Below are 24,915 nucleotides of genomic sequence, written 5' to 3'. Positions count from 1 at the left end.
CCTAGTGATCGTTAAGTTTCCTCCTTGCTACGAAGCCCTTCTTATAGACCTCAGTGAGACTCGATTTCCATGGATCGAGTCTGCGACTGCATGGTGACGTCTACCACTCAACATTGGGCAGCCACATCGTTCATTGACGAGGATTACTTTTGCCAGTTCTTCTACGGTGAGCCTATGCGATTGCTATGCAGCGTGATATTATGCTGATCGCTGCATCTGACGATCCTCCACCCACTCTGCTTCGATCTTGCCGTCCTTGTCTTTGTCCTCGATGTGCTCCAGCTCAGTGATCTCCGCCCCCAGTCCTGTACAGACATGGTTTTTGAACTTTCTGGTTGGCACCTTGGCCTGGAACATGTCATCTAACTCCTCCAGCGATCGATCCTTTGTCTCTGGCACCATCAACCACACCCAGACGGCAGCAACCACTGAGAATGCACCATAGATGAAGGTGACAGCCCCTCCTAGATCGGCCTGCACGTACGGATTGACAAAGTTGATCGGCACCGACGTGACGAAGCTGCCCATCGATGCAAGGAAGAGAGTCCGCTCACGCAGTTGACCAGTTCCTACCTCGCCTGCAACAACCCAGCACCCAGGGCCCCATGTGAATCCATAAATGCAGTACCATAAGATCAGCAAGGCCACGGACGCTTCCGCTACGGTGTTCGAATAGTTCCCTGCAGTGCCAGTGCTAGTTGCTGCTCCAGTGCCGATCATTGTTCCAGCCAGGAGAATAGCTCCTAGGAAGAGCGATGGTCGCCGCCCGATTTTGTCAAATGTTAGAAAAGTAATGATATGCACCGCAAAGCTGCACCCGGTGACCATGAGATTACTGCGTAGAGGGTCCGGGAATCCCAGCTGCTCCATGAAAGTCACAACGAAGTTCTGGGTGAACGAAACACCCTGCGCCTGCTGGAAAATCTGTACCCCCATGGCGATGATCGTTCGACGCAGGTTAGTCCCGTTGAAGCAGTCCCAGACAGATGTCGCTCGGTGGAGCTCACGCTGCTCGAGGTCTTGCGCCTTTAGAAGTTCAACCTCTTGAGGGATAGTCTCGGGGTGGTTTGACAGCGAGCGAAGAACTTTCTCGGCTTCATCGTATCGGCCGCGGTAATCGAGGTATCGTGGTGACTCGGGGAAGACGTAGAATGAGACATATCCGACGGGTACGATGGGTTGACACAAGATCACAATTCTATCGAAGTTAGATCAGGAACGCTAAGAGGCATGGGTTACTCACAGGTACTGCCACTTGTCCTGGCGTGATCGGGAGAGGTAGACAACGATTGAAGCAAGAAAGACTCCGAGAGAGTTAAAGAAGCTATAGAGCGCAAGGAAGGCACCTAGATCTTGTCAGTACAAGCATCCCTGAGAGCGATGCTGACTTACCTCGAATCCGTCGAGGCGAGCACTCGGACAGGTACAAAGGCACACAGTTCGAGGCCAATCCAATGCCAGAGTATACAATGATTCTGCCAACCACCAACTGCCAGAACGATGTTACAGATGACGCCTCAAGGGTAATTCCGATGCACATCAAGAGCGACATCACCAGAAAGGCATTGCGGCGACCGAGGTTGGACGTGACCATGGGAGCGATGATACATCCCAGGATAATACCAGCAGATCCTGTCCCCGTACCAACAGAGGCCTTGTGCGACGCAATATTATATTGACCTAGATCCTCATCCCACTCGCCATACTTGCGTTGGAACTCGGACAAACCCAGTGCTCCTCCCCACCAGCCGTTGTCGAAGCCAACGATGAGAGCCAGACGCCAATTGAGGTCCTGGAAGAGACTGTAGTTTCGAATTGGATCCAACCTTGTTGTTCGATTGACTTGAACGGACAGGAGTGAGGACCGAAGTATAGTGTTTACACATATCAAAGCTCTCTACTTATACTGCTGCTTTCCAAGACCATCCCCCCCCCGCATACCCCAGACTGTCCCATTGACCCTGGCAACTTATAGCACTGTCTGGAATGATTTTAGGAATAGCAACTCGAAGCGCGCGTGGGGGTTGTATGGAAGACTCCACCATTGCCTTGTAGGGCGTACAAATAGGCTGCAATTGCGTCTTCCAAGCGCCTTTGATCATACCATCGTCCCTTTGTCTCTCTACGGTGTCGGCCTCCACAGCACCAGCAGCGGAAACAATATCCACCCGAAGCACAGTGGTCATACATTCCGCTCTCCTCAAGTCAGCCGCGAACCTTACTGCGCAATGCGCCCGGATCTGGACGACACCGGGGCTGTCTTTCCAATCGCTAGACTGGCAGTCCGTGGTTGAATTCGCCATTTTTGGCCTTATTCAAGCGCATGTCAACTGTCATTGGCAGCAATTCCTAGAAGACACTTTTCCGACCAAACTATCGGCAAGTTCCGACAAGGCGCCACAGACAGCCTGGCACAATGTCCTCTTCAAGCTCGCCTTGGACCAGACGGTCGGCCTTTTCATTATGAACTCCATTTTTCTAGTGTGCACCAACGTCATTCGCCTTTCCGACCCGCCTCTGATATTACTGGAAGTCAACGGGAAGATATGGTCGATTATTCGCAACGCCTGGAAGGTCTGGCCAGCTTGCTCCCTCGCCAACTTCCTGTGGGTCCCGGTCGAGTCTCGGGTGCTCGTTGCTTCGCTTGTTGGCTTTGGATGGAACATTTTCCTGGCTCTTTTTACTTTGGCCAAGTAAAACATTTCCAGGTCCACGGAGCGTGGGGGTTACCGAAGCCTGAGATTGCCAATGCGTGAGGATATTCATTGTGCTTGGTAGTGGGTTTGTGAGGGTTGGACATTCCTTGTTAAGTTACTCCAATAAACCCATGCAATATGGAAATTATAGCCTCCAGTAGCATCCAACACATAGATTGAAATAAGTGACACCGGCCGTAGTTTAAGTTCCTCCAGCTCTATCCTCTCCATCATGACCTGCTGGAGATCTGTATGCTGGCTGGCCTTGTTGGCCCCTCTATTTCCTCAATTGTCGCTGCAGTCGCAATGTCAACTCCAAGACGAAACTCGTCCTCGCCTCTTTGTCCTGAGCGATATTGCCAACGAGCCCGACGATGCACAGTCACTGGTTCGTCTGATGGCCTACGCAAACGAATTCCGCATCGAAGGACTCGTCGCAACAACCAGCATCTGGCTCAATGACACCACTCGCCCCGACCTTATGCACGAGATAGTCGACGCCTATGGCGAATCTTTACCAAATCTGCAGCTGCACGCTACCGGATGGCCGGAAGCCAAAGAAGTCAAGAAGCTGATCGCCTCGGGTCTACCGCTCTATGGCATAGGGAAGGACAGTTCGGGGTCAAAACTGCTAGTCGAGGCAGTCGATAACTCAGACGAACCACTATGAATCCCTATCTGGAGCGGTGCTTCGGTCCTTGCACAGGCACTATGGCATGTCAATGCGACGCGATCGGCTTCAGAAATCGAGAACTTCGTCTCAAAACTGCGTGCGTACTCAATCTCCGACCAGGATAACTCAGGAACCTGGATTCGCCGACATTGGCCACAGCTCTTTTACATTGCCAGCGTTCACCACTTCAATCTTTATGCCGTTGCAGCCTGGGGTGGCATGTCGGGCGAAGCATACTACCATTTCCCATGCGAAGCTGACAACGAGCTTGTCTCACCGGAGTGGGTGAAGAAGAACATCCAAACTTCGGGCGCTCTAGGCTCCAAATATCCTGACGTCGAATTCATCATGGAGGGTGACACTCCTTCGCTGCTCTACATGATTCCGACCGGTCTCTCCGACCCCGAGCATCCCGACTGGGGCTCCTGGGGTGGTCGATACGGCCCGGTGACATTTGGCGAAGGCCATATTGCCGACAGTGTCGATACCCTCGTTGACAGCGAAGGACGAACAATCATGGGCTCGCATATCACGATCTGGCGCTGGCGGGAAGCATTCCAGAAGGACTTTGCAGCTAGCATGAAGTGGACTGTCACTCCTAAGTTCAGCAACGCCAACCACGCACCCGTTGCAGTAGTTAACGGCGACCCAGGACACCATGTCATCGAGCTCGAAGTCGAAGCCGGAGAAGCAATTATCCTTGATGCAAGCGACTCCTGCGATCCCGACGGTCAACAGTTGAGCTTCAAATGGTGGCAGTATCGCGAGCCGTCTTCACATAACAACACCCCCAAGCGAGACGTTGCTGAGCTGCATATTAGGAACCCGGACTCTGCATTGACGACTGTCATTATTCCTCCAGATGAGATTCTTCGTCGACCTGGTCGAAATGCTCATCCTGAGAGCAACAAGCATCTACATCTTATTCTGGAGGTCTCGGATGGAGAGCTGGTTTCGTATCGGAGGGTTATCTTTACCATCCCCGGGCCTGGAGCAGAATCGCCGAAGAAGACTCATGACGAGCTATAGATTTCAATTGTTAGGGTAATTTGATTTTCAGTAATGGCTTATGATTCATGGTTGAGAATAACGGTAGGTGCCTACATATATATATATCGAAATTTCGGAAACCAACCTCACACCAAAACTAGTTCTAACGCGTGTACTCGTTACAATAAGAAGCTTGAAAAGTGAAGAGAGGAATCTGAGTCAATGAATCATCTAAAGAGGACAATAAAGCTGTAGTACGGTAGCACGAGACTGGCTGCAGACTGACGGGCAGCAGCGAACCGAGGGACAGCCACGAGCCAACCGAACAAACTGAACAAACTTGCAAGGGGGCCAAGAAAACAAACTTGGCACGCTAAACTAGACAAAGTCTGAATAATCAATTATTATTGGGTGATATCATTGATCGACGACATGACCTCCTGTTTGCGGACATCGGGGAATTTATCATTCGCCAGCCAGCCCTAACTCGTTCAATCTTATCGACAACGGTCGTTACCACGCGTTTCCTTGATTGGCTGAGATGCGTTGACTTGCATCGTGATAAGCAGAAGTCCAATGGCACGAGGGGGCCGGCGCAAGTGGCTGTCTGGGGTTACTGCTGCTATAAAGACCAGGTTTATCGGCTGTTTCCGAGTCTTCATCCTGTCGCGTTGCCCCTCATTCTCTTAGGATTTCTCGCGATGGACGTCGAACAGTCTGCTGGCACAGGCGCCATTGGAAAGAGTGACCAGAACAAAAATGCGCCTTCTGTCTCGGAGGACCGCTCGGTCACTCTGGGCGACACTGACCTCCTCGGCGGGGAGAAGCTGGATGCGGTGCTGACTGCAAAGATGGCTTTGGTCAACGACGTGCGTGTTTTACGGTGGCGGGATTGAACTCTATCAGCCCGGTATATCCAGGCGCGAGCTGGAAGAGTATCCAAGCTAATGTTCTTGTTTATCTAGGCCATCGACGAGATCGGCTTCACTCCGCACCAGTGGAAGCTCTTCTGCCTCAATGGCTTCGGGTACGCTGTCGACTCGCTGATTCTACTATTGCAGTCGATCGTCTCGACTCAGGCCGTCCTCGAATTCCAGCCTAGCTTCGAAACCGGCTTGACGATCGCTGTCTATGTCGGAATGCTGGTCGGAGCCCTGTTCTGGGGTTTCTCCGCAGATGTCATCGGTCGTCGCTTTGCCTTTAACGTCTCGCTCTTCATCTCTGCTGTCTTCACCATTGTCGCCGGTGCCTCTCCAAACTGGATTGTCCTCGGTCTATTCACATGTCTCAGCGCTTTCGGAGCAGGGGGCAACTTGGTTCTGGATACTGCTGTCTTTCTGGAGTACCTCCCCAGTCAGCACTCCTGGCTGGTTACTCTAATGGCGGCGTGGTGGGGTAAACATATACGTCTCTTTCATTTTTCTGTAGATACTAATCTTATTAGGTGTCGGTCAGTTGATCGCTGGGTTGTTCGCATGGGCCTTTATGCCCAATTACTCCTGCGCTGATGCTGCGACCTGTACCTACGACAACAACCAGGGCTGGCGCTATGTCTGGTATACCTCTGGCGCCTTTGTCTTTGTCCTTTCGATTTTGCGAGTCACCGTTATTCGACTCGAGGAGACGCCCAAGTTCCTAGTCTCCGAAGGCAAGGACGAGAAAGTGGTCGCAGTGCTACAAAAGATCGCTCACAAGTACAACAGACCCTGCAGTCTGACTGTGGGGCGACTGACAGCCCTGGGAGAGACACGAACCCGTCATTCAACTGGCACACGTCGCTCATTCCAGCTGATATCTCTACCAGAGCTCGGCGACCATCTACGCGGTCTCTACACCACCAAGAAAATGGGCCTGTCAACTTCGCTGATCTGGTTCTCATGGCTCCTGATCGGCCTCGCCTACCCTCTTTTCAACGTCTTCCTACCAAGCTACCTCGAGTCCCGCGGTGCCCAGTTCGGGGAAGACAGCCCCTACATCACCTGGCGCAACTACGCCATCACCAACATGTGCGGTATATTTGGCCCCATACTTGCGGGCTTCATGTGTCGCCTCAAGTGGTTTTGGGGTCGCCGCGGAACAATGATTATCGGCGCCCTGGTAACAATGATATTCTTCTTCTCGTATACCCAGGTTCGCACGGCGGCGCAGAATGTCGCCTTTACGTGCATCATCAACTTCTGTCTTAATATCTACTATGGTACGCTCTATGCGTATACACCAGAGGTCCTTCCATCCGCGCACCGCGGCACTGGAAATGGTATTGCGATCGGTTTGAATCGGATTATGGGTATTGTTAGTGCTGTTGTTGGACGAGAGGCTGATGTATGTTCACCTATCTTTCTTTTTGGTAGGGAATGCTAACAGGTATATAGACCAGCACCTCTGTCCCTCTGTATATTTGCGCCGCGCTGTACATTGTCATGGCAATTGTCGCTGGGATCTTCCCCTTCGAGCCGCTTGGTCGTCGCAGTAGTTAGAGGCCGGAAACGTACCGGACATCTACTGAGCTCTGAGTCAAGGAAGATACAATATTCCCTTGCTTGAGAGATATGGTATATCTATAATGTTGAGAGGAAACCTGTCTACTCTGACGATGAATGATTGAACGGCCGTGAAAATCTAGATCATGATGTTATATAAGTATTGAATGAACTGCTATTACTGTTTAGCTAGACTACCTAATCCGACCAGCATGAATGCCCCCAGTGACCAATATCTCGCCACCCGTCATATAAGCGCTGGCCTCACTAAGTAGATATACAGCAGCGCCCTTGAGATCTACCCTGTCACCCATGCGCTTCATCGGAGGCTCAGAATGCATCAGCGAAGCAAGTTCGGGGCGACGCTTTGCAATGTCCAATGTGAGGTCTGTCCGGATGTACCTATAAAGATTAGAAACAGAAGTTAGGCAAGACAATAGAAGCAACTCACCCAGGCGAGACACAATTGACACGTATTCTCCTCTCCGCAAGCTCAACGCCCAACTCCCTGGCCAGGGACAAAACAGCCCCCTTGCTAGCACAATAATCGCTCGTGAACTGCCCAACACTCGCGCGGTGTGTAGCGACAGACCCGATCATTACAATACTTGACGTTGTAACAGAGCCTTCTCGCATAGTTGCTGCTGTTCTTTCCATGGAGCGCCCTGCTAACTGTGCCGCGTAGTACGTTCCCAGCACGTTAATGTCGAAGCAGCGCTTGACGTCTTGCCATGGGCGCTCTAAGAACGGTTGGACCGGACAGACCCCGGCCGCTGTAATGCTATAATGTCGTCAACAAATCGTGACCGTAAGATCAATATTGGGTAGAGGTATACCATCCATGGAGGCCACCAAAGTCAGTGTCAAGTCGCTGAAACGCGCTCGCTAGACCATCGTAGTCTGTTACATTTGCTCTGAAAAACATCAATCGTGGAAGTCAGAACCCAAAATAATCACGTACTGGTAGTAATTTGCCTTGGTCTTTTGTTCCAATATCTTAAAGTGCTCATGCGGCCTAGAGGCAGCATCCAAGATCGCGACCTTGCCACCGGCTTCGGCAACTGCAAACGCGAGTGCCATGCCTATGCCCTGGCACCACCGGTGATAGCGACAGTCCGGCCCTTTAACGAGAACAGGTCCATTACATTGTGGGTGAGAAACTTCTCTTGGCTGTTTTGTTGGGCCATGTTCGACGTAGGAAGCGTCTCATTTTGGGTACGGTTAGAGTAAAGTGGACCAGAGGCGAATTGCCGCCGAGTTGATGAGACTTTGCTGGTGAAGATGCGGCTTCGACAAGAGCGCAACATTGAGATATACATTGTTCGCATTGTTCTTCAGCTACCAGCATAGTGGCTACTGATATAGGAATGCTGACTGGGTGTACCCGGGTGTATTCGGCTATATAACTATTGGGATCTATAGACGCGACGGCCGCGCTTGATTGGGCTTGACCAGTATCTTGACATGCGCAGCTTTATTGTGGATCAGCTCGAGCAGGCCTTTGTCAATCACATCCTCCAGATCGACAATAGAAGTTATCAACTTCTCCGCTGGGAAAGATCGGGCCTCAAGCGCTGTAATGAGCCCTCGGAAGTCTTCTTCCGTGTAGCAAATTCCTCCGGTCAGACGTCTTTCGCCCAGGGTCACATCGTTCAGATTTACCATAAGTGGTCGCTCGTGGATTGCAACGTTGAATACCACCCCGCCAGGTCGCGTTGCAGCCATTGCTGTGTCTAGAGTTGTCTGTATGCCGGTGCATTCAAACGTGACATCTGCGCCATCCGCCTTGACGGCCTCCTGAGTAGCCGCCACGACAGGGTCCACGCCATCTTTCGGGTCGGAATTTTCGGTAGGATCAACGATAAGATCGGCTCCAAAGTCTTTGGCCATTTGTTTGCGCGACGCTGTTAGTTCGCTAATAACGATAGTTTTGGCTCCCCAGACGCGGAGAAGCATTAGAATTGCCAGTCCAATGGGACCAGCGCCCAGGATCAATGCAGTCTGCCCTTTTTGAAACCCTGATATACGAATGCAGTGCCAGGCAACAGCCAAGGGTTCCATGAGTGCACCAACTTCGAGCGACACCGATTCTGGTAGAGGGATACAGGCATAGTGCTTGACGACAATCTCCGACGCCAGACCTCCGCCAGCAGCACTAAAGCCATAGGAAGTATATCGCTTGCAGATATTGGGCAAGCCAAGCTGACAGGCAGTGCACGGGTCAACTCCGTGGTGGCGATCGTTCAGTGCCGGATTGACTGCGACTCGAGTGCCGATCTGCAGTTTGGGATCTGACACCGACGACCCAATCTCGACAATCGTTCCAGACATTTCATGGCCTAGAGTCACAGGGAGTTCGGCCCCTGTATACGGGTTCTTTTCGCCGGCCGGGGGCGAAAAGATAGGACCTCCTAAGTATTCATGAATGTCGGAGCCACAGATGCCGCAGTAAGCAACCTGCACTCGGACTTCATCCAGATGACACGGTCTGCACAAATCAACCACGGCAGTTCTATTCATAAAATAAAATAGAGTGGAGCATACCGTGAGAGAACACGTTCGAGCCGTACATCCTTCGGACCGTAGTATTGCAGAGCTGTGACCGTTGGGGCCATATTGATCAATGTTGTTTCGGAGACCAAGTTGCGATAGAGTATTGGGAGGGGGTATATGCAGCGCTTTGACTCGGTTATATAGATCCCCACGACCCACCAGTTCCAATAAAAATGCCAACACCGCGCGGGGAAGCTCAAGTGACCTTTGGCTTTATGGGTCGCTCTTTCCGGTCGAAAACAAGTTTGTTCTCAGCTTTCCAATGCCGCGTCCGAGCAAACTCCATATACCCAGCCCCCGGATTCGAGCCGGCAAGGCGTGCAAACGATGCAATTTGAAACGCATCAAGTGCGGTGCTATACTTGGGACGCCATGCAGGAATTGTGTGCGAGCTGGAGAAGCCGATTGTGTACTGCGACCCACGAGGAGGGGGACTTACGTGCGAAAGAAGGACTCGCATCGAGGGCAGCTGCAGGATGAGTCTGACCGAGAACCCCCAAAGGAAGGAGTGTTGGAGACGACTGCTCCTGCTCCCATGTCTATCAATCCTGTCGGCACTGCCACGCTGCTTTCGCCAACGCACACAGCCGTTATCCACCCTGCACGCTTGCAGGATTCATCCCAACCTACCAGCAATGGCTCATCTTACCGTGACATTTCATGGTCGGGCATGTTCGAGTATTTCATCAACAGCCGCAATGGAAGAAGCTCTATGGATAAATGCTCCATCACTTATCTTGGCGAAACCTTTCCGCTCGCCATTGTACTCGACGACCTGGAGGAAGGGGCCGGTTGAAGCTGCACCACCCTGGACCACCATTTCCTGGCCATGATCCTCTAACACCAAAATCAGACCAATGCGCCCCGGCTCACATGTCCAAAGAGGACTTAGATTACCTCCAAATTCATGGAGTCTTTGACGTCCCAGATAAGAGTCAGCTCGACGGCCTCGTGTCAGTATTCCTGGACCGGGTATACCCAGCTTATCCGATCGTGAATCGACATGAACTTATAGCTCAGCATGAGGGTAGCGAGGTTCCCCTGATTCTGCTGTACTCTATTTGCTTTATCGCGGCTACCTTCTGCCCACTTTCTCTCCTTCATCAGACTGGGTATAGTTCGCGAAAAGATGCTCGCTCTCGGTTTCATAGAAGGGTAAAGTTGCTCTTCGACTCTGGCTTTCAGATTGACAAGATCGTCATCCTTCAGAGTGCAATATGCATGACGTTCTGGGGAGGAGGACCAAACAGTTACTGGAACTTCTACTCGTGGCTCAGCACTGCTGTTACTATCGCCGAAGCCATGGGTATTCATCGCTCAACAGCCACCACCAACATGCATCCCCATGATCAAAGTCTCCTGCGGCGGCTGTGGTGGATATTGGTCGTACGAGACACCTCCTGTAGTACATTAGTCGGCCGCCCGTTTCGCATTGATGTCAAACAGGCCGACACAGAAATGCTTACTCTCAACGACCTGGCTCACGATGCACCCTGTCCGGAAGCTCTCGGCTCTGCTACAGGTGAAAGTGCTTTCGCATATTATCAAATCGAGATTGCAAAGTTATGTCTGATCGTGCACGATATTGTCAACAGCTGCTTTGCTCCTGGCGGGACACGCATCGTTCCAGAATCATGCCATCAACGCCTGCGCTACTGGCGAGAATGCCTCCCAGCGAATCTCAGATGGAATGAGCATTCGGTAACAGACATTGGCAATGCAGAACCATTTACGATGGCGCTTATGGCACAATACTACGACAAGATACTCCTACTCTATCTTGGTCAGGGCCACGACCGAAGAAAGGGCAGTCATCTCCGCGAAGACTTCAGCGATATTGAGGAGATCACTGACGCCGCAGCACAGCAAATCTCAGACGTGGCCTGTATCATGGTGACTCGGTCTCTCACTCTGCTTGTCCCACATGAGTTCTTCCACAGAATCTTTCTAGCGCAAGCGACCTTTTACATGAAGCTACGGAGCCCCCAGAGGCTGGTTGCGCAGTTGGGCCGATCCGCTTTGAACAACTGCCAGATGGTGTTGCATGAGTCCCTCGACTGCTGGGACCCAAGTCTATGGATTATGCAGCTCTTCGATGGACTGTCGAACCGTTTGACTGACAGCCGGCAGAGGACTGCCTGTAAGGACCCTGAAATAGACATCAACGGAATGGACCAGACCACGGATTCCACGCCAGAAGCAGGAGTCTTTAGCAACTTACTAGGATATGAGCCCTGGCAGAGCAATCCAATGCTCTCGACGTTATCTGACATGCCGTTTGACATGCTGCTGCCGCAGTAACCATATGTATCTATTCTATCTCTAGCACAACCAGTTTCCACTGGCATCCTCCCAGCCAAAGTCTTGCTGTGTCCATCCCAAAATGGTGCTCTGTCCATTGACTTCCCGTCGCATACCCGGAATATGGTCGGCGATGCGCAACTGTCCGATGGTGCGGTGCGCGTCGTTGATTTCCTGCATTTCGGAGTCGTCGAGCGCCACAAGCCTAATGTTCTCTTCAATGCGCTTGATGGAGCTGCTCTTGGGAATAACAATGATACCTCTCTGTGCCGCCCATGATAATGCCAAAGCACCCGTGGAGCACTGATGGCGCTGGGCAATGCGTGTGAATATAGGATTCCGGAGGATCTCGCTGGCTTGAGGCGTGAACTCCGCACCGCCGCCCATCGTGCTATTCAATCAGTGCTTAGCAATTTCTCTGTCGGTGTAAATGGTCTCTCTTACCTCCAACTCATCACTTGAATTCCCTTTTCCTGGCAATAAGGCACCAGTCGCAGGTTCGGGTTGAGCGCATGCAACTCAACCTGGTTGACCACTGGAACCACCTTGGCCTCCTTTAGTAGAACATCAAGTGTCTTTTGCGTGAAATTGCAAACTCCAATTGACCAACACCGATCCCCAACCAGCTCCTCCATCTTATTCCACGTTTCCACAAAAGTCGGCGACTCATCGATTCGCAACGCGCGACTCTTGTCCGGCGTCTCTGCACAAGGCCAGTGCATCAGAAAGATATCAATGTAATCTAGACCAAGCGCATCCAGAGACTTTTGTAGAGCAGCTGCAGGATCGTGATGCCATTCGCCCCAGAATTTGGTGATAACGGTGATGTCTTCTCGGGGGATTCCCGAGTTGCGCACTGCTTCGCCGACGACAGGTTCAACGAAGTAGTACTGCGCTGTGTCAATGAGGCGGTAGCCACTGTGTAGAGCGTGGATAATTGAGTCTCTGATTTGATTTTTTTCGGCGTCGTTGTCGTTTCCGGAACCTGGTCGGTCAGTATAGAATGTATATTCCTGGCAATTTCGTCTTACCCTGCCATGTTCCTAGTCCAACTGCTGGGATTCGCGTCCCTGCTTTTGTCAGTGCTCATTAATGTATAAATATACTTTTGGCGGGATGTTACCATTGTTCAGGGGAAATGCGGTGCTACAGAATTGAGGTGTTGACATTGTTGCAGTGTGCTCGGAAATCGAAAGCCGAATATTGGCGGGGATCTTGCTTTTATACCTGATCTACTTCTTGCTTACGTAGTGCCTACATAATTCTTTACTGGCTCGGGATCAGAGCCTACAACTTGGCCTCTAATGCCATGATTTGTGCCCTGGGGTCAACTTTCCATTCCATTCACCTCCGTCGCAAGCTCGGCCAGTGCCTAGATACCTATCATACATCTTATTTTTCAAACTTCACTTGATTTTCAACAGCCAACGAACGGCCTTCTCGGTGTAGGCACCTCCCACAATTACTGCTACCAACGCTGCGGTGAAAGCCATCTTGTAGAATGGATGGGTCGGTCTCTGTCCGGTGTCACCAGTGATATCAAAATCAGTCCACTTTGGCCAGTAGAGCTGCAACCAGAATCTCCAGGTATTGTCCGGGTAATTGGTAGTGTTGCGGCCGTTGGCGTCAAGATTCCAGTTGGAACACCCACCAGCCCATACCATTCCTTTAAGTTTCTCCTGCAAAGAATTTGCTTCACAAGTCTCCGCTGCCTCTTTTATATCAAGCGTCTTGAAGTCGCCTGCAAGGATTGGCCTGAACATGGCCTTGATCAAGTACTCTGCCTGCGTTTCATTCGTATAGATGACGGAATTATGTGCGGGAAATGCATTGGGCCCGAATATCATGCCAAAGTTCGGGAACCCGGAAACGAACGTACCCTTGTATGCCTGTGCCCCTCGAGTACTTTCCCAGTGCTCGTTCAGGGTGGTATGACGGCCGCGCACAGTGATCGGAGAGAGAAACTGCTGCACCTTGAATCCGGTACTAAGAACAATGGCATCGACTTCGATATCTCGCTTGGCGGTACGTATCCCGCTCTCGTAGATCTCGACGATCGGCTCGGTGGTAAGTTCAATGTTCTCCCTGTACAAGCACTCCAAGTATCCAGGGTCGAAGATGCGGCGCTTGCAGCCCAAAGGAAACGGCGGCACAAGGATATCGTGATACTTCTTTGGCGCTGTCTCCTTGATGTAGTCGACAGCTCCTTGGGTTGTTTCTTCTCTTTCCTTAATCAAGGCGGGTGTATCTGACATGTAGAGAGTATGCAATCCATCGGTGTCCTTCCACAACTTGAACCGATAGTACCTGGCAAGGAGAGGAACGTATCGAAAGCACCACTTCTCAAACGCAGTAAACTCCCTATTAACCCGACTAGTGACCCATTGCGCCGATCGCTGGAACTGATACACTTTGCCTGCCTTCTTCACAATCTGAGGAACCAGTTGCGCCGCCGAACAGCCATTGCCGACCACCGCGACAGTCTTTCCAGCCAGGTCATATTCATGGTTCCAGCGCGCCGAATGCCACATTATGCCCTTGAATAATTCCCAGCCTGGGATATCGCAGTCCTTTGGCTGCGATAAGGTCCCGACCCCAGAGACAAGCATCTCTGCCTCTCGCCAGAACGTATAGTTGCTCTGGACGTCACGTAGATGAACTTTCCAGAGCTGATCCTCTTCGCTCCAAACAGCTTCAACAACTTCAATGCCACAGCGTACATGAGGTCTTATACCAAATTTATCAACTGTACTGTTCAAGTACTCCAGAATCTCAGGCTGTTCTGCAAAGCGCTTCGACCAGTCCGGGTTGATATTGAAGGAGAATGAATAGAGGTGCGAGTCGACGTCGCAGCCCACGCCGGGGTACGTGTTTAGGAACCATGTCCCGCCGATCTCTCGTTCACGTTCATATATGATGAAGTTGTCGTACTTCAAGCCCTTTTTGAGGCGAGCGGCGAGGGCGATGCCTGCTACGCCGCAGCCGATGATGATTGCGCGGGGTTCGGTTGGCATATTCAGTAGAGATCTGAAGAAGGGAAGTAAAGAGGATAAGAGGCGTGCAGGAAAATTCTAAATCCGTGGCCAAAATCCAGGGAGCTGCGCTTTTCAGCTGAATGTCCTCCTTTTTACCTCCTCTTTATGGCTGGAACTAATATACCCGCCTTGCTCAACATCGCAAACATTATATTGCAACAATGACCGCTAGCTAATCTTGACGAATATCCCTCCTTCCCCCGCCTTTGTACATTACCGAGGGTCTTTCGTATTCGAGAGATGAGGGGTTGTAACAAATAGAATTCCTGTCCTGGGTGTACAGCATGCCGCGGCTATATGACAGTAGTCGCATATAACCAGCTCAGAGCAACATTAATCAGACAGTCCAGCAGATCCAAAGCACACAGAAGGGACTCTCAGCTACTCCTGTACGCCTGAGATGTCACTACTTCGGAACAAAGTTATCGTCGTGACTGGTAGCTCCTCGGGCATCGGCCGTGCCATCGCCAGCAGCTGCGCGGAGCAAGAGGCGGTCCTTGCCCTGCACCACCTAGGCATCTCAGAGACAGAGGAAGATGTCAGGGCTCTCAAGGAGTCTTTACCACCAGTCTTACTCGACGGCAAGGCCGTAGAGCATCTCATTATCGGGATCGATCTCACATCAGACGATGCGGCAGATACAATCATCGACCAGACTGTATCTGCGTTTGGCCGTGTCGACGCCCTCGTTAATAACGCCGGTATATGTACATTCTCACCGGCTACTTCCGTCACAAAACCCCTACTCCAACGCCACATTGATGTGAACTATACAGCAACGTACCTTCTCACCCAGGCAGCTACACAACAAATGATCCAGCAGAGAACCGGCGGGAGCATCGTGTCGATCTCCTCGATCACGGCGGTGATGGGGCATTCAAACCTCACACACTACGCAGGGACCAAAGCCGCGGTGCTCGGGATGTCAAAGTCCATGGCCGTTGAATTCGGAAAGCACAATATACGCTACAACTGCATTCTACCCGGTACAATCCAGACGGATATGAATGCAGCGCATTTAGCAGCCGCCAGGACGAGAGATCTTGATGAGGCACTTGTACCATTGGGACGCCTTGGGGAGCCCGGCGATGTTGCGGGTGTTGCTGTCTTTCTGGCGAGTGATTTGGCCAAGTATGTGAATGGGGAGCAGATACTTGTTGATGGAGGGGCAGCGATTAATTATCAGTAACTCCACAGTAGCAATTGTCCAATTATCGCTGCTAAATCACATCAGCTCATGGAGCATAGATTATTTTCCCTCTGTAATCAAAACAGCACGATAGTTAACCTGGCCCTTGTCCAGCTTGTCCATGGCCTCAGCAATTCCCTCCTCCGTCATAGGAAAGGTCTCAAGCATCGGTTCGATCTTATGCATAGCCGCAAACTCAAGCATCTTCCTGTGGATAGCACGCGGTGGAACTAGAGAACCAATGACTTGAATACCAGCTGAGATCAAAGTCATATATGGGATCTCAAAATTGCCTGAGCTCACGGTGAGCGGGTAGATCTGAGCTCGAGGGGCGAGGATGGGCAGGAGGAGGTCCCAGTTTGGCGGCACCGCAGCTGACACAATGAGTCTGTCAAGTTTGGTGGTGACGGATAGCTCAGTGGCCCCCTTGGTAGCGACGAACTCGTGTGCGCCGAGTCTCAGAGCTTCCTCGCGCTTGCGATCTGAGCCCGAAAGGACCACGACGCGACATCCCATCTTCGCAGCGAACTGAATAGCCAAGTGACCCAGTCCACCAACACCAAGGATTCCCACAGTATCAGTCGACTTCACACCAACCAACGCATTAAACACCGTAGCACCACCACACTGCAACGGCGCCGCAGCAGCATCACTCATCCCCTCAGGAATCTTATGCAGGAACGACTCGCGCCAGACAGCATGAGATGCAAAACTACCCTGATCGAAGTTCTTCTCGCCGTAAAAGTCACGTTGAGCACAGTATGTCTCTGTACCCTGGAGACACTCAATGCAGTGTCCGCAGCTATCCGTTTCGTAACCCCAGCCGACGCGGTCACCTTTTTTTAAGAAGCGCACTTCTGGGCCGACGGCTTCAATGATCCCGACACCTTCGTGGCCGAGGACCATGTCTGCTTTGCGCTGGTCAAGTCAATAACTGTCCTCCATCTGGATTGTGGGAGACGTACGTAGTGCAGGTCTGTCCCGCAAAGACCAGATGCAGTCACGCGGAGAAGGACATAATTCTCTATCAACTCATCTGACTTGGTAGTAGTGCTTTGCACCGGGTTTCCAGACTCCTGGCCTTTGAAGACTGTGAAGGAAGGCATTGTAGATGGTTTTGTGGTATCTGATTGTTGTATACAGAGTATGTTATGAAAGTCGATGATAATGATACTTTCGAGGGAGGACCTCGCGCGCATTTATAGGTGCCACACTGCAGTAGACGTAAGCGTTACATCCTACCGAGAATACTCTGCCAGATTCCATGACGAAGATGAGGAATCAAACTCCGGTGGTGTAAGAATTGATAGGGTCAGTGATAGGAAGATGATTACTATTCAATGGCCTGAGGCACCCGGAGTCTCGGAGTGCCATTTCCGGTCTAGCGGCCACTTCTCCTTTGGGAAGGCGCTCCGCTGCCCCGCGACAAGTAGTTTGTCAGCATCACGTGGCGCTCTACGCACCACCTGGGATGGGCTGAGTATCCGACTGTTTGGACAAGAATAATCACTTTAGTGTCACTAGGTAGATCTATTTCATGGTCCTACGAGCAGAATCAAGTTGATGCTTTTTTTGGTCCCCTTCGTGGCCAGCAATCCAAATTTGACTTCACGAAGTGGAGATATATATATTTGGGCGTTCCACACTCCATTTCTCCAGCAGGCGGGGGTCAGGAGTGTGGTCTACCACCCTCCAACATTCGGATTTAGGAAATGAATCAGAGTAGGAAACGGGGTGCCTAACCGGGATTAACTGCCCAAAGTATTCAAGTTGTCAGAGTTTGGTGCGGCTGAAGGGTGTGTCCGATGGTGCGGACTTTCGGGGCTTGCATTGCCCGCGTCGCCATCCCCTCTACTATCTACATTTTAGATAGCCCAAGCAATGTAGAATGGTTAGAGCCCAAAATATAATCCTATAGACTCAGATAATAGTAGTATCCCCCCCCTCCCCCCCCAACCAGAGTGGCAATGGACCAAGGTCACATATCATACTGAGAGACGAGCCCAGGCAGACAAGTTATTAAGCTCAACCTGGGCAAGCAAGCGACTCGCTGACCAAGGGTAACCTGCAATAATAGTGCTCTTCAACATCACGCCATGGATTCAACGCGGCACCCGAAGTCCCGCGGACGAAGATCAGCTCGTACCTTGCAGCAGGGGATCGAGATATTCAGCCTCGATTACTCCTCCCTTGTCCAATGAGAAATTGTCCGCTATTATTGCTTGTCCTTCATTGGGTCGGACATTCAGAAGACTTAGTGGATAAGCTCGGAGTTTCAGACCAGGGACCAATCATTGAAGGTGTTTGGGCTGCATATATACATTGACCGCGGACTCCGCGGCGTTTGTTCCCCTGACTAGAGTCCCACCAATTCTCAGCTGAATGGGCCTCGGAGTAGAGAGTATTTAGGAACCATATCTACGCTGGATTCCAGAGTATTCAGAAATCCCTTCGCCATTGGGGATTGTTTAATCTTGTCACCATGGCTTCCCATTCTTACTATCCGCTAGGACTGCAGCTACCCCATTTCACCGAAAATGAGACCCCCGTCTTGTCCATGATCACCCAGTTCGGTCTTCTTTGGGCGGCGGTAATTGGGATAGGGTACTTGACGATTACACGAGTAACACCTACTTGCACCATTTCCGATCAGGTGGCATTTGTTTGGATGTGCTTGAGTACGTGATCTCCGTTCCATCAGAAGTACAGAACTGACGAAACCACGAACAGCGGGATCTATCCACCTCTTCTTCGAGAGTTATTTTGTCATCTATCATGAGACTTTAGCTGGCTCGGGCACGCTTTTCGGGCAGCTGTGGAAGGAGTATTCACTTTCCGACTCGCGGTACCTGACATCGGATTCGTTCCTTGTTATCATGGAAGCTGTTACTGCTGTATGCTTCTTACCTTGTATTTTATTCAATTATTTAGTGGATTTGCTGACCGAGACATAGTTTGCCTGGGGTCCTCTAGCATTCTTTATCGCTTACTGCATATACACCAAACATCCCTTGCGGCACCCGCTGCAGTTGATATTGTCCGTCGGCCAAGTCTACGGCGACGTGCTCTACTTCGGTACAAGTCTGTTCGACCTCTACTTCCACGGCGTAGACTTCTGTAGACCCGAGGGGTACTACTTCTGGTTCTACTATTTCTTTTTCAACGCGATTTGGATCGTTGTTGGATCTTGTGAGCATCGTCTTTCTTCTGTTTTCTTGTAAGATACTAATAATCGCAGATTACGCATTTCAAAGTGTGAAATACCTTGCTGGTGTAGTCAGGAAGCTTGACGATATCACCCAGGGACGGAAGACAAAGTAGGGCTGGCTAGTACGGTGTTCTCGGAAGCACCAACATAGCTAGAAATATCTAGATGTGCTAAAAGGCCAAACATAGAATAGTATAATAGACTGGCAAAATGAGAGGAAAGCTTATGGGAAAGCCTTATTTAATTTCCACTGTCGCACCTTCCCGACCGATTGAATTTCCTTGATCGCATCTTGATATACATTCTCGTCATCGCCAAACTCAAACTGCTTTGAATTAGCAAGATCATAAGAGCAACCTCTTCGCGATGCTTACCGCAGCCAAGTACGCAGGCAATTCCTTCAATTTCTCACCCGGGTGGTTAAGGGACCAAGTCAGTTTATGGACCGTTGCGCGACGAGGGGCGTCTTTCGCGTTTCCAGCACCCTGAAGCCAGCCAGCAACTATCTTTCCTAGTTCTGATTCAGGGACGTCGGGATCGAATTCCACGAGGAGGATGTTTGCCGCCGGACCTGGGCTTGTAAGAACGATCATTCTGCTATCATGTTGAGTATGACCTACCATCAGCCACCTCCCCAGCATGAACATCAACAACCGCCCGATGCTGTCTAATATCAAACTCCGCAACATCAAAACAAGTTTTCCCCGTCTGCAAATCACTCTCAATAGCGATAGGAACACTCGTAAACTCCGCCGACACCAAGAACGCCACATCTGGAACCGGGTACAGTGCTAGAAACGGCCACTCTTGGCTATCGGGTGTTGTGCCAGACGCGTGATACCGCGCTGCGGAGTTTATACCGGACGTCTTGAGCACATCTGCGACGTGCACGTCGTTGTACCATTCCTCAAACGCGGCGGGGGTAATTTGCCCTGGCTTGACGCGCGATATGGCGAGGAGGAGGCCATCTTGTCGTTCTGTCATTGTGGCGGGTAAAGAGTGTGAAAGAGGACTACGAGGGTGTTGTAAGTATGGCAACGCTTGCAATGCAACGCAATGCGATGCAATGCACGTCCTTATAGGCAGTGCCATATCAAGACAGCTCAGCAGTGAATGAGGGGTTGATGGGCCTCGGTTATGCACAGTTGACGATCTCGAGTCATGCTAGTACAAAGTGGTCTTGGTGTAGCTAGTCTACCACTCTACCTACTAGTCAGGGAGATAGCAAGATCATGAAAGATAGATGGCGATTAAGGACATGGACTGTGTAAACTGACTCAAAGCTGTCTTAACGCCACTTGCTCTGTATAGAAAGATTCAGAAAATCTAGAGTGTGTACTTGAACCCAGTCAATCCCTCAATTGCCTTCCCGCCGGCATCAACGCGTTTATTCGCGCGGTGGAACTTCAATGTTAACGCGCCGACGAGGACGATGATAATCGCATTCGCGAGCATCGTCGTGAGCAATCCTGGAATGTAATCTGGTGCATCCTGCGCGCGAAAGACGGTCGTCCCGAGGATACCGCCAATACTGCCGCCGCCGATTAGGGTCGCTGATGTGAGGGCGCGTTTCCATTGGCCTCGGATGTTGTTGCTGTAACCTGTCAATGCTTCGCGAACTAATTAGACCAGGGGCGAAGACATACCTCTGCCAGGATACAAGGGCGGGACAGTTCGCATTCCCAGCAATAGTCGCCAAAAACACGCCAAAATATCTCGGTGCGGGACTGTCAACATACCCCAACAGTCCCAAACCCAGCAACCCCATCGCCGCATTGATGGCAACAATTGGCCCTCGTATCCTCCACTTATCCGCAACAACTCCCTGTGTGAACATCACGATCGCAGCAGCAACATAAGGCGGTGCAACGAGACACTGCGCCTTGACGACGGAGAACCCCATACTCTCTTGCAAAATGATCGGAAGGAAGTAAGCGATCGAATAGGAGTTTGAAGTAGTGAGCATGTACATGACGGCGTAGATCCAGACCTTGCTGTCACGGCCGTTGCGAAGGTACACTTTGAGAGAAAACTCTTCGGCGTATACGTCTGAGCGGTCATTTTCGATTGTTGAGACTATGTATGCTGCTTCGGATTCGTTGAGGAAGTTCCATGACTTGGGCGACTTTTCGGGGAAGTCGACGAGGATCAGGTAGGATCCGAAGCCGAGAACACATGTCAGTATTCCTTCGATCTGCGATACGTTAGCACTGGTATTCGGTATGAGGTGAAAGCAAGACGTACAATAAATATCCACCGCCAGCCATCCTGTCCACCCAGTCCATCCATCTGCATCAGCCCGTAGGCAAGGATACCCCCGAATCCTGACGCGGTACTCCCAATCAAATAGAAAGCGGCATTTCTCTTCTGCAGCTCATACCGGGTATACCAAGTACTCAACAGATAGACACACCCCGGGTAAAATCCCGCCTCAAGCGCACCGAGAATAACCCGTAACCCAGCCATTGCCGGCCAACTCGGCACGAACCCAAACCCGATCATGACGGCGCCCCAAAAGAAGACGATACTTGAGAGGAAGATGCGGGGTCCGATTTTGCGGATTATCACGGTCGCGGGAATCTGGAAGACGGTGTATGTTATGAAGAAGACGAGGGAGGTTATGCTGTAGCCGTTGTTTGAGGCGTTCATGTTGAGATCGGGTTGCATTCTGCTACTATTAGTTGTCATTCGAAAACGTCGTGGAATGGGAGGCATACCCAGCGACTGATGCTGCCCCCAAATTGGTTCTGTCGAGCAAGCTGATACAGTAGAGGCAGCCCAGGGTAACAACCAACCGCAAGTCAATGCGACGGATAAGCCGTTTGTGGTCTTGCGGAGAGAAAGCGCTGAGCGCCTCTTCATGATGAACACTCGGTTTCTCAACCTCGTCGAGGGACTTGATGCTCTGTGCTTTCTCCATCTCTGCGGTATCGAGGAGAATTCTGCAGAAAACAGCAGGGTCCTGGGACACAGCTTATATTCTTAACAGTGGAGCGACGTTGCATGCTTCCCCGCATTACTCGGGTCAACCCCGGACTTCCCCAACTTCACAGTGGATAAGGAGGGGTGGTGGAGCTCTTTTCTCAAGTCATGGCGATCAATACCTGCGACCGGGATAAACACCAACAGAGAATTGCCGAGGCCAAGCGCTCTAGCGTGGGGGATGACGGTGCTTCACCGTAACGCCCAAGGCCCGATTGGCCAGTGCAAGCTTGAAATGGAAGAAGACAAGGATAGATGATACGAATCAAAGCGCCCACTGGTCGAAGAAAGTGCCGTTCAGATTAGACCAGTCGATGTCTGTTAATGTCTCCGCAGAGACGTCAATGGAGTGGCCCAAAATGCCGCCGATCTCTGCCGTAGTCGTATCTCCAAAGTCGATCGGCCAGCCCGTGGCAGGATCAAAGTTCACGTCATTGTATGGGATACCTAGTCCATCGCTGCCATAGGTTGGGGTCGGCGGTGCGTCCTTAGGGGTCTCCGGGGTGTGTGTAGAGCCACCTACCCTGAATGTTTGACCCGTAACGCGATCGACCTTTACGCTGAGATCGCGGAGAATAGTAGCTGCATTCGCTGCTACCGCGAACCCATTTCCGAAGTTTTCTAGTACGGACACGCACAGGTCAATGCTGGTGCGGGCGGTCCAAGTGGAGGAGCTGTTGGGAAAAGCCAGAACGAAGCCGACGAGGGTCATTGCCGCATTCCACTGCCACTGGAAGGCTTCATGCCAGCCGTTCAGAATAGACGTTGTGTCCAGGACTTGATGCATAATATGAGTGAGAGCAGTAGCATGGGCAGCGCATCTCAAGGCCGCGTGCTCGGTGATTGTGCGAGGTACGCCGCCCAGTGCGAAACAAACAGACGACCGATAGAGACCCATGCAGATGTTGTGGTACATGAGTTCAAGCAGTAGACGCTCTCTCTGCAGCCATACAGGAGTGAACTGCTCAATATGTAGGGGCGAGCGATCGGTGGAGAAAGGGATACCCTCGTTCTGACGGGCGGTCTTTAAGACTTCTGGGACGCCTCGTAACCAGGTATCCATAGTGTGGGTAATAGGCTCTGCGTTATCTAGGGTAATGGTGTCCAAGGGTCGGGAATAGAAGGCTAGATACGCTTTCCGGGCAGCGACGATGAGTTTCGTTTTGTGAAGGTTCCAGGTCAACCAAGTGACATTGTCTCCGATCGGCGCGAAGCTAGACCCAGACAACCCAGCTATCTCTCGGTCATCAGCAGGAAGTGTGCATGAAGAGGTCGAGTCTTGGAGAGTGAATGGCCGACCAAGTTTCATGCTTCTGGTACATTCGAGCACATAGATGGTCCACCAGATGCGCTTTCTGAGTTCCCTCTCCCTGCGAGGCATACTCTGCGGCGGCTCGACGTGAAGACCAAGCATGAAGGCTGTCCGCACCGCAAGGCCGCAGGCATTATCGGACATGTTTTGAAACCCTCCGCAGCACAGGTAGATCGAACATAATAAATGACACTGCAACGTCGACAACGTAGGACTTTCATTCTCGTTGGCGAGGAGTGACAGACAGCGACGATAGTGCCATCGACCAGCGATGGTGGAATCATTGTCGTTCACATTTCCTCTCGCTGCTGCTGTGAGCGTCCGCCGGCCTCCTGGTTGCCGCGCCATGCCATACTGCATACAGACGGCTAGGACAATGTCGACCAGAGCAGATGGCTGCCGCTCCTTGTCGGACTTTACCCACAGCGACTGATAATGCTCCTTGAAATCGTTCTCATCGAGAATAGGATAATCTGGGTAGAATGACTCCCAGAATATATTGAGAAAGTACTCCTCCTGCATCGGGGTCAAGGACTCTCCGCCACGGATGGGCTCGCCTGGCAGAGCAGCGGGCTTTGTATTTTCGCCATCATCAATCGTAGAAGCCGGGCCATCGAGAAGTGAGCTAGCCGACTCCGGCAACATCCCCTTGGTCGAATGGGTCTGCTTCAACGCAGCCGTAAGAAAGTTGTTGATCCGATTGATGAAAAAGAACAGCGACGAAGACCCATACCAAGTCTTATTCGGCGACCGCGCGGTACTGATGTATATGCCCTCCCAGACCTTATTCCGTCCATACTCACCCATATCTACCGCGCTATTGCTAGGGCTATCCTCCGGGGTCCTCAACGTCTCCATAGTTGAGCCGCTGCCGCTGCCGGTTCCAGTCGGTCGAGCCCGCTCATTCTGCAATTCCAGTTCTAACTCCTCAACCCGCTTCTTCAACTTCTCAATCTCCCTCGTCGCTTCAGGAAGTGTAGCTGCCCGCCCAAGCCGGTCATTATTACATTCCCCGCCTCTCTTGCGACAGTTGGCGCAGGGAAAGTCCGAGTCGCATTTCAGGCGGTGGACGCGACACCAGTTGCATGCTCTGGCGACCTGGGAGCGACGCTTGAAGTTGGTCCCAGCGTGGCCGACATGCGGGGGCATGCTCACGATGAAAGTGGGGGTGGTCATGTTGTTGATTGAGTAATAAAGAGCCTGGGATGCAAAGAAGATAGTTGCCACAAACGTTGAAAACTCCGGCATTCCGGCATGTCACGTGGTACATTAACTGCCTGAGATTCAAGGCTGCAACATACCCACCATTTGTACTTGCGACGCAACGAGGACTCACTCATCATCGGCGTGGGTTGTTGGTAGTGCTGACAGTTGTTTTAGATGCCATTTACGGGACAGTCTCAAATGCTCTTGGAGAGGCTTGCAGATTAGGAACGTGCCCATATCGAACGCTCCATGAACCATCAGCTTATGGGCTAAGGATAGCACTACTTCTG

The 24,915-nt window shown here is 51.4% G+C and overlaps 14 protein-coding genes across 14 annotated transcripts; 5 read left to right on the top strand and 9 right to left on the bottom strand.

The window, feature by feature from the left end:
- Positions 1 to 198: 198 nt before the first annotated feature.
- On the bottom strand, positions 199 to 2,303 carry BDV14DRAFT_208094 (uncharacterized protein; the record flags this gene model as incomplete). The annotated part of the gene is made up of 4 exons (XM_073775328.1): positions 199 to 1,198; positions 1,244 to 1,346; positions 1,393 to 1,842; positions 2,063 to 2,303. The coding sequence occupies 4 exons, from the start codon at positions 2,301 to 2,303 to the stop codon at positions 199 to 201; spliced, it is 1,794 nt and encodes a 597-aa protein (XP_073629513.1).
- Positions 2,304 to 2,928: 625 nt separating this feature from the next.
- On the top strand, positions 2,929 to 4,398 carry BDV14DRAFT_188994 (uncharacterized protein; the record flags this gene model as incomplete). The annotated part of the gene is made up of 2 exons (XM_073771141.1): positions 2,929 to 3,339; positions 3,403 to 4,398. 2 exons carry the CDS (start codon positions 2,929 to 2,931, stop codon positions 4,396 to 4,398), a joined length of 1,407 nt encoding a protein of 468 aa, XP_073629512.1.
- Positions 4,399 to 5,027: 629 nt separating this feature from the next.
- Positions 5,028 to 6,981, top strand: BDV14DRAFT_208090 (MFS transporter). The gene is made up of 4 exons (XM_073775327.1): positions 5,028 to 5,228; positions 5,325 to 5,754; positions 5,804 to 6,681; positions 6,732 to 6,981. The coding sequence occupies exons 1-4, from the start codon at positions 5,061 to 5,063 to the stop codon at positions 6,834 to 6,836; spliced, it is 1,581 nt and encodes a 526-aa protein (XP_073629511.1). The 5' UTR covers positions 5,028 to 5,060; the 3' UTR covers positions 6,837 to 6,981.
- A 52-nt stretch (positions 6,982 to 7,033) lies between these two features.
- On the bottom strand, positions 7,034 to 8,026 carry BDV14DRAFT_188992 (uncharacterized protein; the record flags this gene model as incomplete). Its single annotated transcript, XM_073771140.1, has 5 exons — positions 7,034 to 7,241; positions 7,291 to 7,620; positions 7,676 to 7,753; positions 7,801 to 7,900; positions 7,936 to 8,026. 5 exons carry the CDS (start codon positions 8,024 to 8,026, stop codon positions 7,034 to 7,036), a joined length of 807 nt encoding a protein of 268 aa, XP_073629510.1.
- Positions 8,027 to 8,255: 229 nt separating this feature from the next.
- BDV14DRAFT_208087 (2,3-butanediol dehydrogenase) lies at positions 8,256 to 9,454 on the bottom strand (the record flags this gene model as incomplete). The annotated part of the gene is made up of 2 exons (XM_073775326.1): positions 8,256 to 9,351; positions 9,384 to 9,454. The coding sequence occupies 2 exons, from the start codon at positions 9,452 to 9,454 to the stop codon at positions 8,256 to 8,258; spliced, it is 1,167 nt and encodes a 388-aa protein (XP_073629509.1).
- A 200-nt stretch (positions 9,455 to 9,654) lies between these two features.
- On the top strand, positions 9,655 to 11,693 carry BDV14DRAFT_208086 (Zn(II)2Cys6 transcription factor; the record flags this gene model as incomplete). Its single annotated transcript, XM_073775325.1, has 2 exons — positions 9,655 to 10,183; positions 10,246 to 11,693. The coding sequence occupies 2 exons, from the start codon at positions 9,655 to 9,657 to the stop codon at positions 11,691 to 11,693; spliced, it is 1,977 nt and encodes a 658-aa protein (XP_073629508.1).
- On the bottom strand, positions 11,531 to 12,862 carry BDV14DRAFT_208084 (aldo/keto reductase; the record flags this gene model as incomplete). Its single annotated transcript, XM_073775324.1, has 4 exons — positions 11,531 to 12,084; positions 12,138 to 12,678; positions 12,725 to 12,763; positions 12,817 to 12,862. The coding sequence occupies 4 exons, from the start codon at positions 12,860 to 12,862 to the stop codon at positions 11,715 to 11,717; spliced, it is 996 nt and encodes a 331-aa protein (XP_073629507.1). The 3' UTR covers positions 11,531 to 11,714.
- A 237-nt stretch (positions 12,863 to 13,099) lies between these two features.
- On the bottom strand, positions 13,100 to 14,707 carry BDV14DRAFT_188988 (flavin-containing monooxygenase; the record flags this gene model as incomplete). The annotated part of the gene is made up of 1 exon (XM_073771139.1): positions 13,100 to 14,707. One exon carries the CDS (start codon positions 14,705 to 14,707, stop codon positions 13,100 to 13,102), a length of 1,608 nt encoding a protein of 535 aa, XP_073629506.1.
- A 395-nt stretch (positions 14,708 to 15,102) lies between these two features.
- Positions 15,103 to 15,917, top strand: BDV14DRAFT_208082 (SDR family NAD(P)-dependent oxidoreductase; the record flags this gene model as incomplete). The annotated part of the gene is made up of 1 exon (XM_073775323.1): positions 15,103 to 15,917. The coding sequence occupies exon 1, from the start codon at positions 15,129 to 15,131 to the stop codon at positions 15,915 to 15,917; it is 789 nt and encodes a 262-aa protein (XP_073629505.1). The 5' UTR covers positions 15,103 to 15,128.
- A 60-nt stretch (positions 15,918 to 15,977) lies between these two features.
- On the bottom strand, positions 15,978 to 17,023 carry BDV14DRAFT_208081 (NAD(P)-dependent alcohol dehydrogenase; the record flags this gene model as incomplete). The annotated part of the gene is made up of 2 exons (XM_073775322.1): positions 15,978 to 16,835; positions 16,883 to 17,023. The coding sequence occupies 2 exons, from the start codon at positions 17,021 to 17,023 to the stop codon at positions 15,978 to 15,980; spliced, it is 999 nt and encodes a 332-aa protein (XP_073629504.1).
- Positions 17,024 to 18,335: 1,312 nt separating this feature from the next.
- On the top strand, positions 18,336 to 19,576 carry BDV14DRAFT_171251 (EXPERA domain-containing protein). Its single transcript, XM_073768361.1, has 5 exons — positions 18,336 to 18,595; positions 18,648 to 18,811; positions 18,872 to 19,106; positions 19,156 to 19,450; positions 19,500 to 19,576. Exons 1-4 carry the CDS (start codon positions 18,400 to 18,402, stop codon positions 19,236 to 19,238), a joined length of 678 nt encoding a protein of 225 aa, XP_073629503.1. The 5' UTR covers positions 18,336 to 18,399; the 3' UTR covers positions 19,239 to 19,450; positions 19,500 to 19,576.
- Positions 19,349 to 20,109, bottom strand: BDV14DRAFT_198997 (uncharacterized protein; the record flags this gene model as incomplete). The annotated part of the gene is made up of 3 exons (XM_073773131.1): positions 19,349 to 19,450; positions 19,500 to 19,696; positions 19,746 to 20,109. The coding sequence occupies 3 exons, from the start codon at positions 20,107 to 20,109 to the stop codon at positions 19,349 to 19,351; spliced, it is 663 nt and encodes a 220-aa protein (XP_073629502.1).
- A 65-nt stretch (positions 20,110 to 20,174) lies between these two features.
- BDV14DRAFT_39614 (major facilitator superfamily domain-containing protein) lies at positions 20,175 to 22,208 on the bottom strand. The gene is made up of 4 exons (XM_073776682.1): positions 21,843 to 22,208; positions 21,370 to 21,793; positions 20,772 to 21,319; positions 20,175 to 20,719 (listed from the first exon to the last, which is right to left on the bottom strand). The coding sequence occupies exons 1-4, from the start codon at positions 22,043 to 22,045 to the stop codon at positions 20,452 to 20,454; spliced, it is 1,443 nt and encodes a 480-aa protein (XP_073629501.1). The 5' UTR covers positions 22,046 to 22,208; the 3' UTR covers positions 20,175 to 20,451.
- Positions 21,772 to 24,613, bottom strand: BDV14DRAFT_171247 (Zn(II)2Cys6 transcription factor). The gene has a single exon (XM_073768360.1). The coding sequence runs from the start codon at positions 24,593 to 24,595 to the stop codon at positions 22,373 to 22,375; it is 2,223 nt and encodes a 740-aa protein (XP_073629500.1). The 5' UTR covers positions 24,596 to 24,613; the 3' UTR covers positions 21,772 to 22,372.
- Between the last annotated feature and the right edge of the window lie 302 nt (positions 24,614 to 24,915).

This window comes from Aspergillus stella-maris (assembly GCF_047715825.1).
Source record: "Aspergillus stella-maris strain CBS 113639 unplaced genomic scaffold BDV14scaffold_19, whole genome shotgun sequence".
NCBI lineage: Eukaryota > Fungi > Ascomycota > Eurotiomycetes > Eurotiales > Aspergillaceae > Aspergillus > Aspergillus stella-maris.
This window is presented reverse-complemented; position numbering and strand designations above follow the sequence as displayed.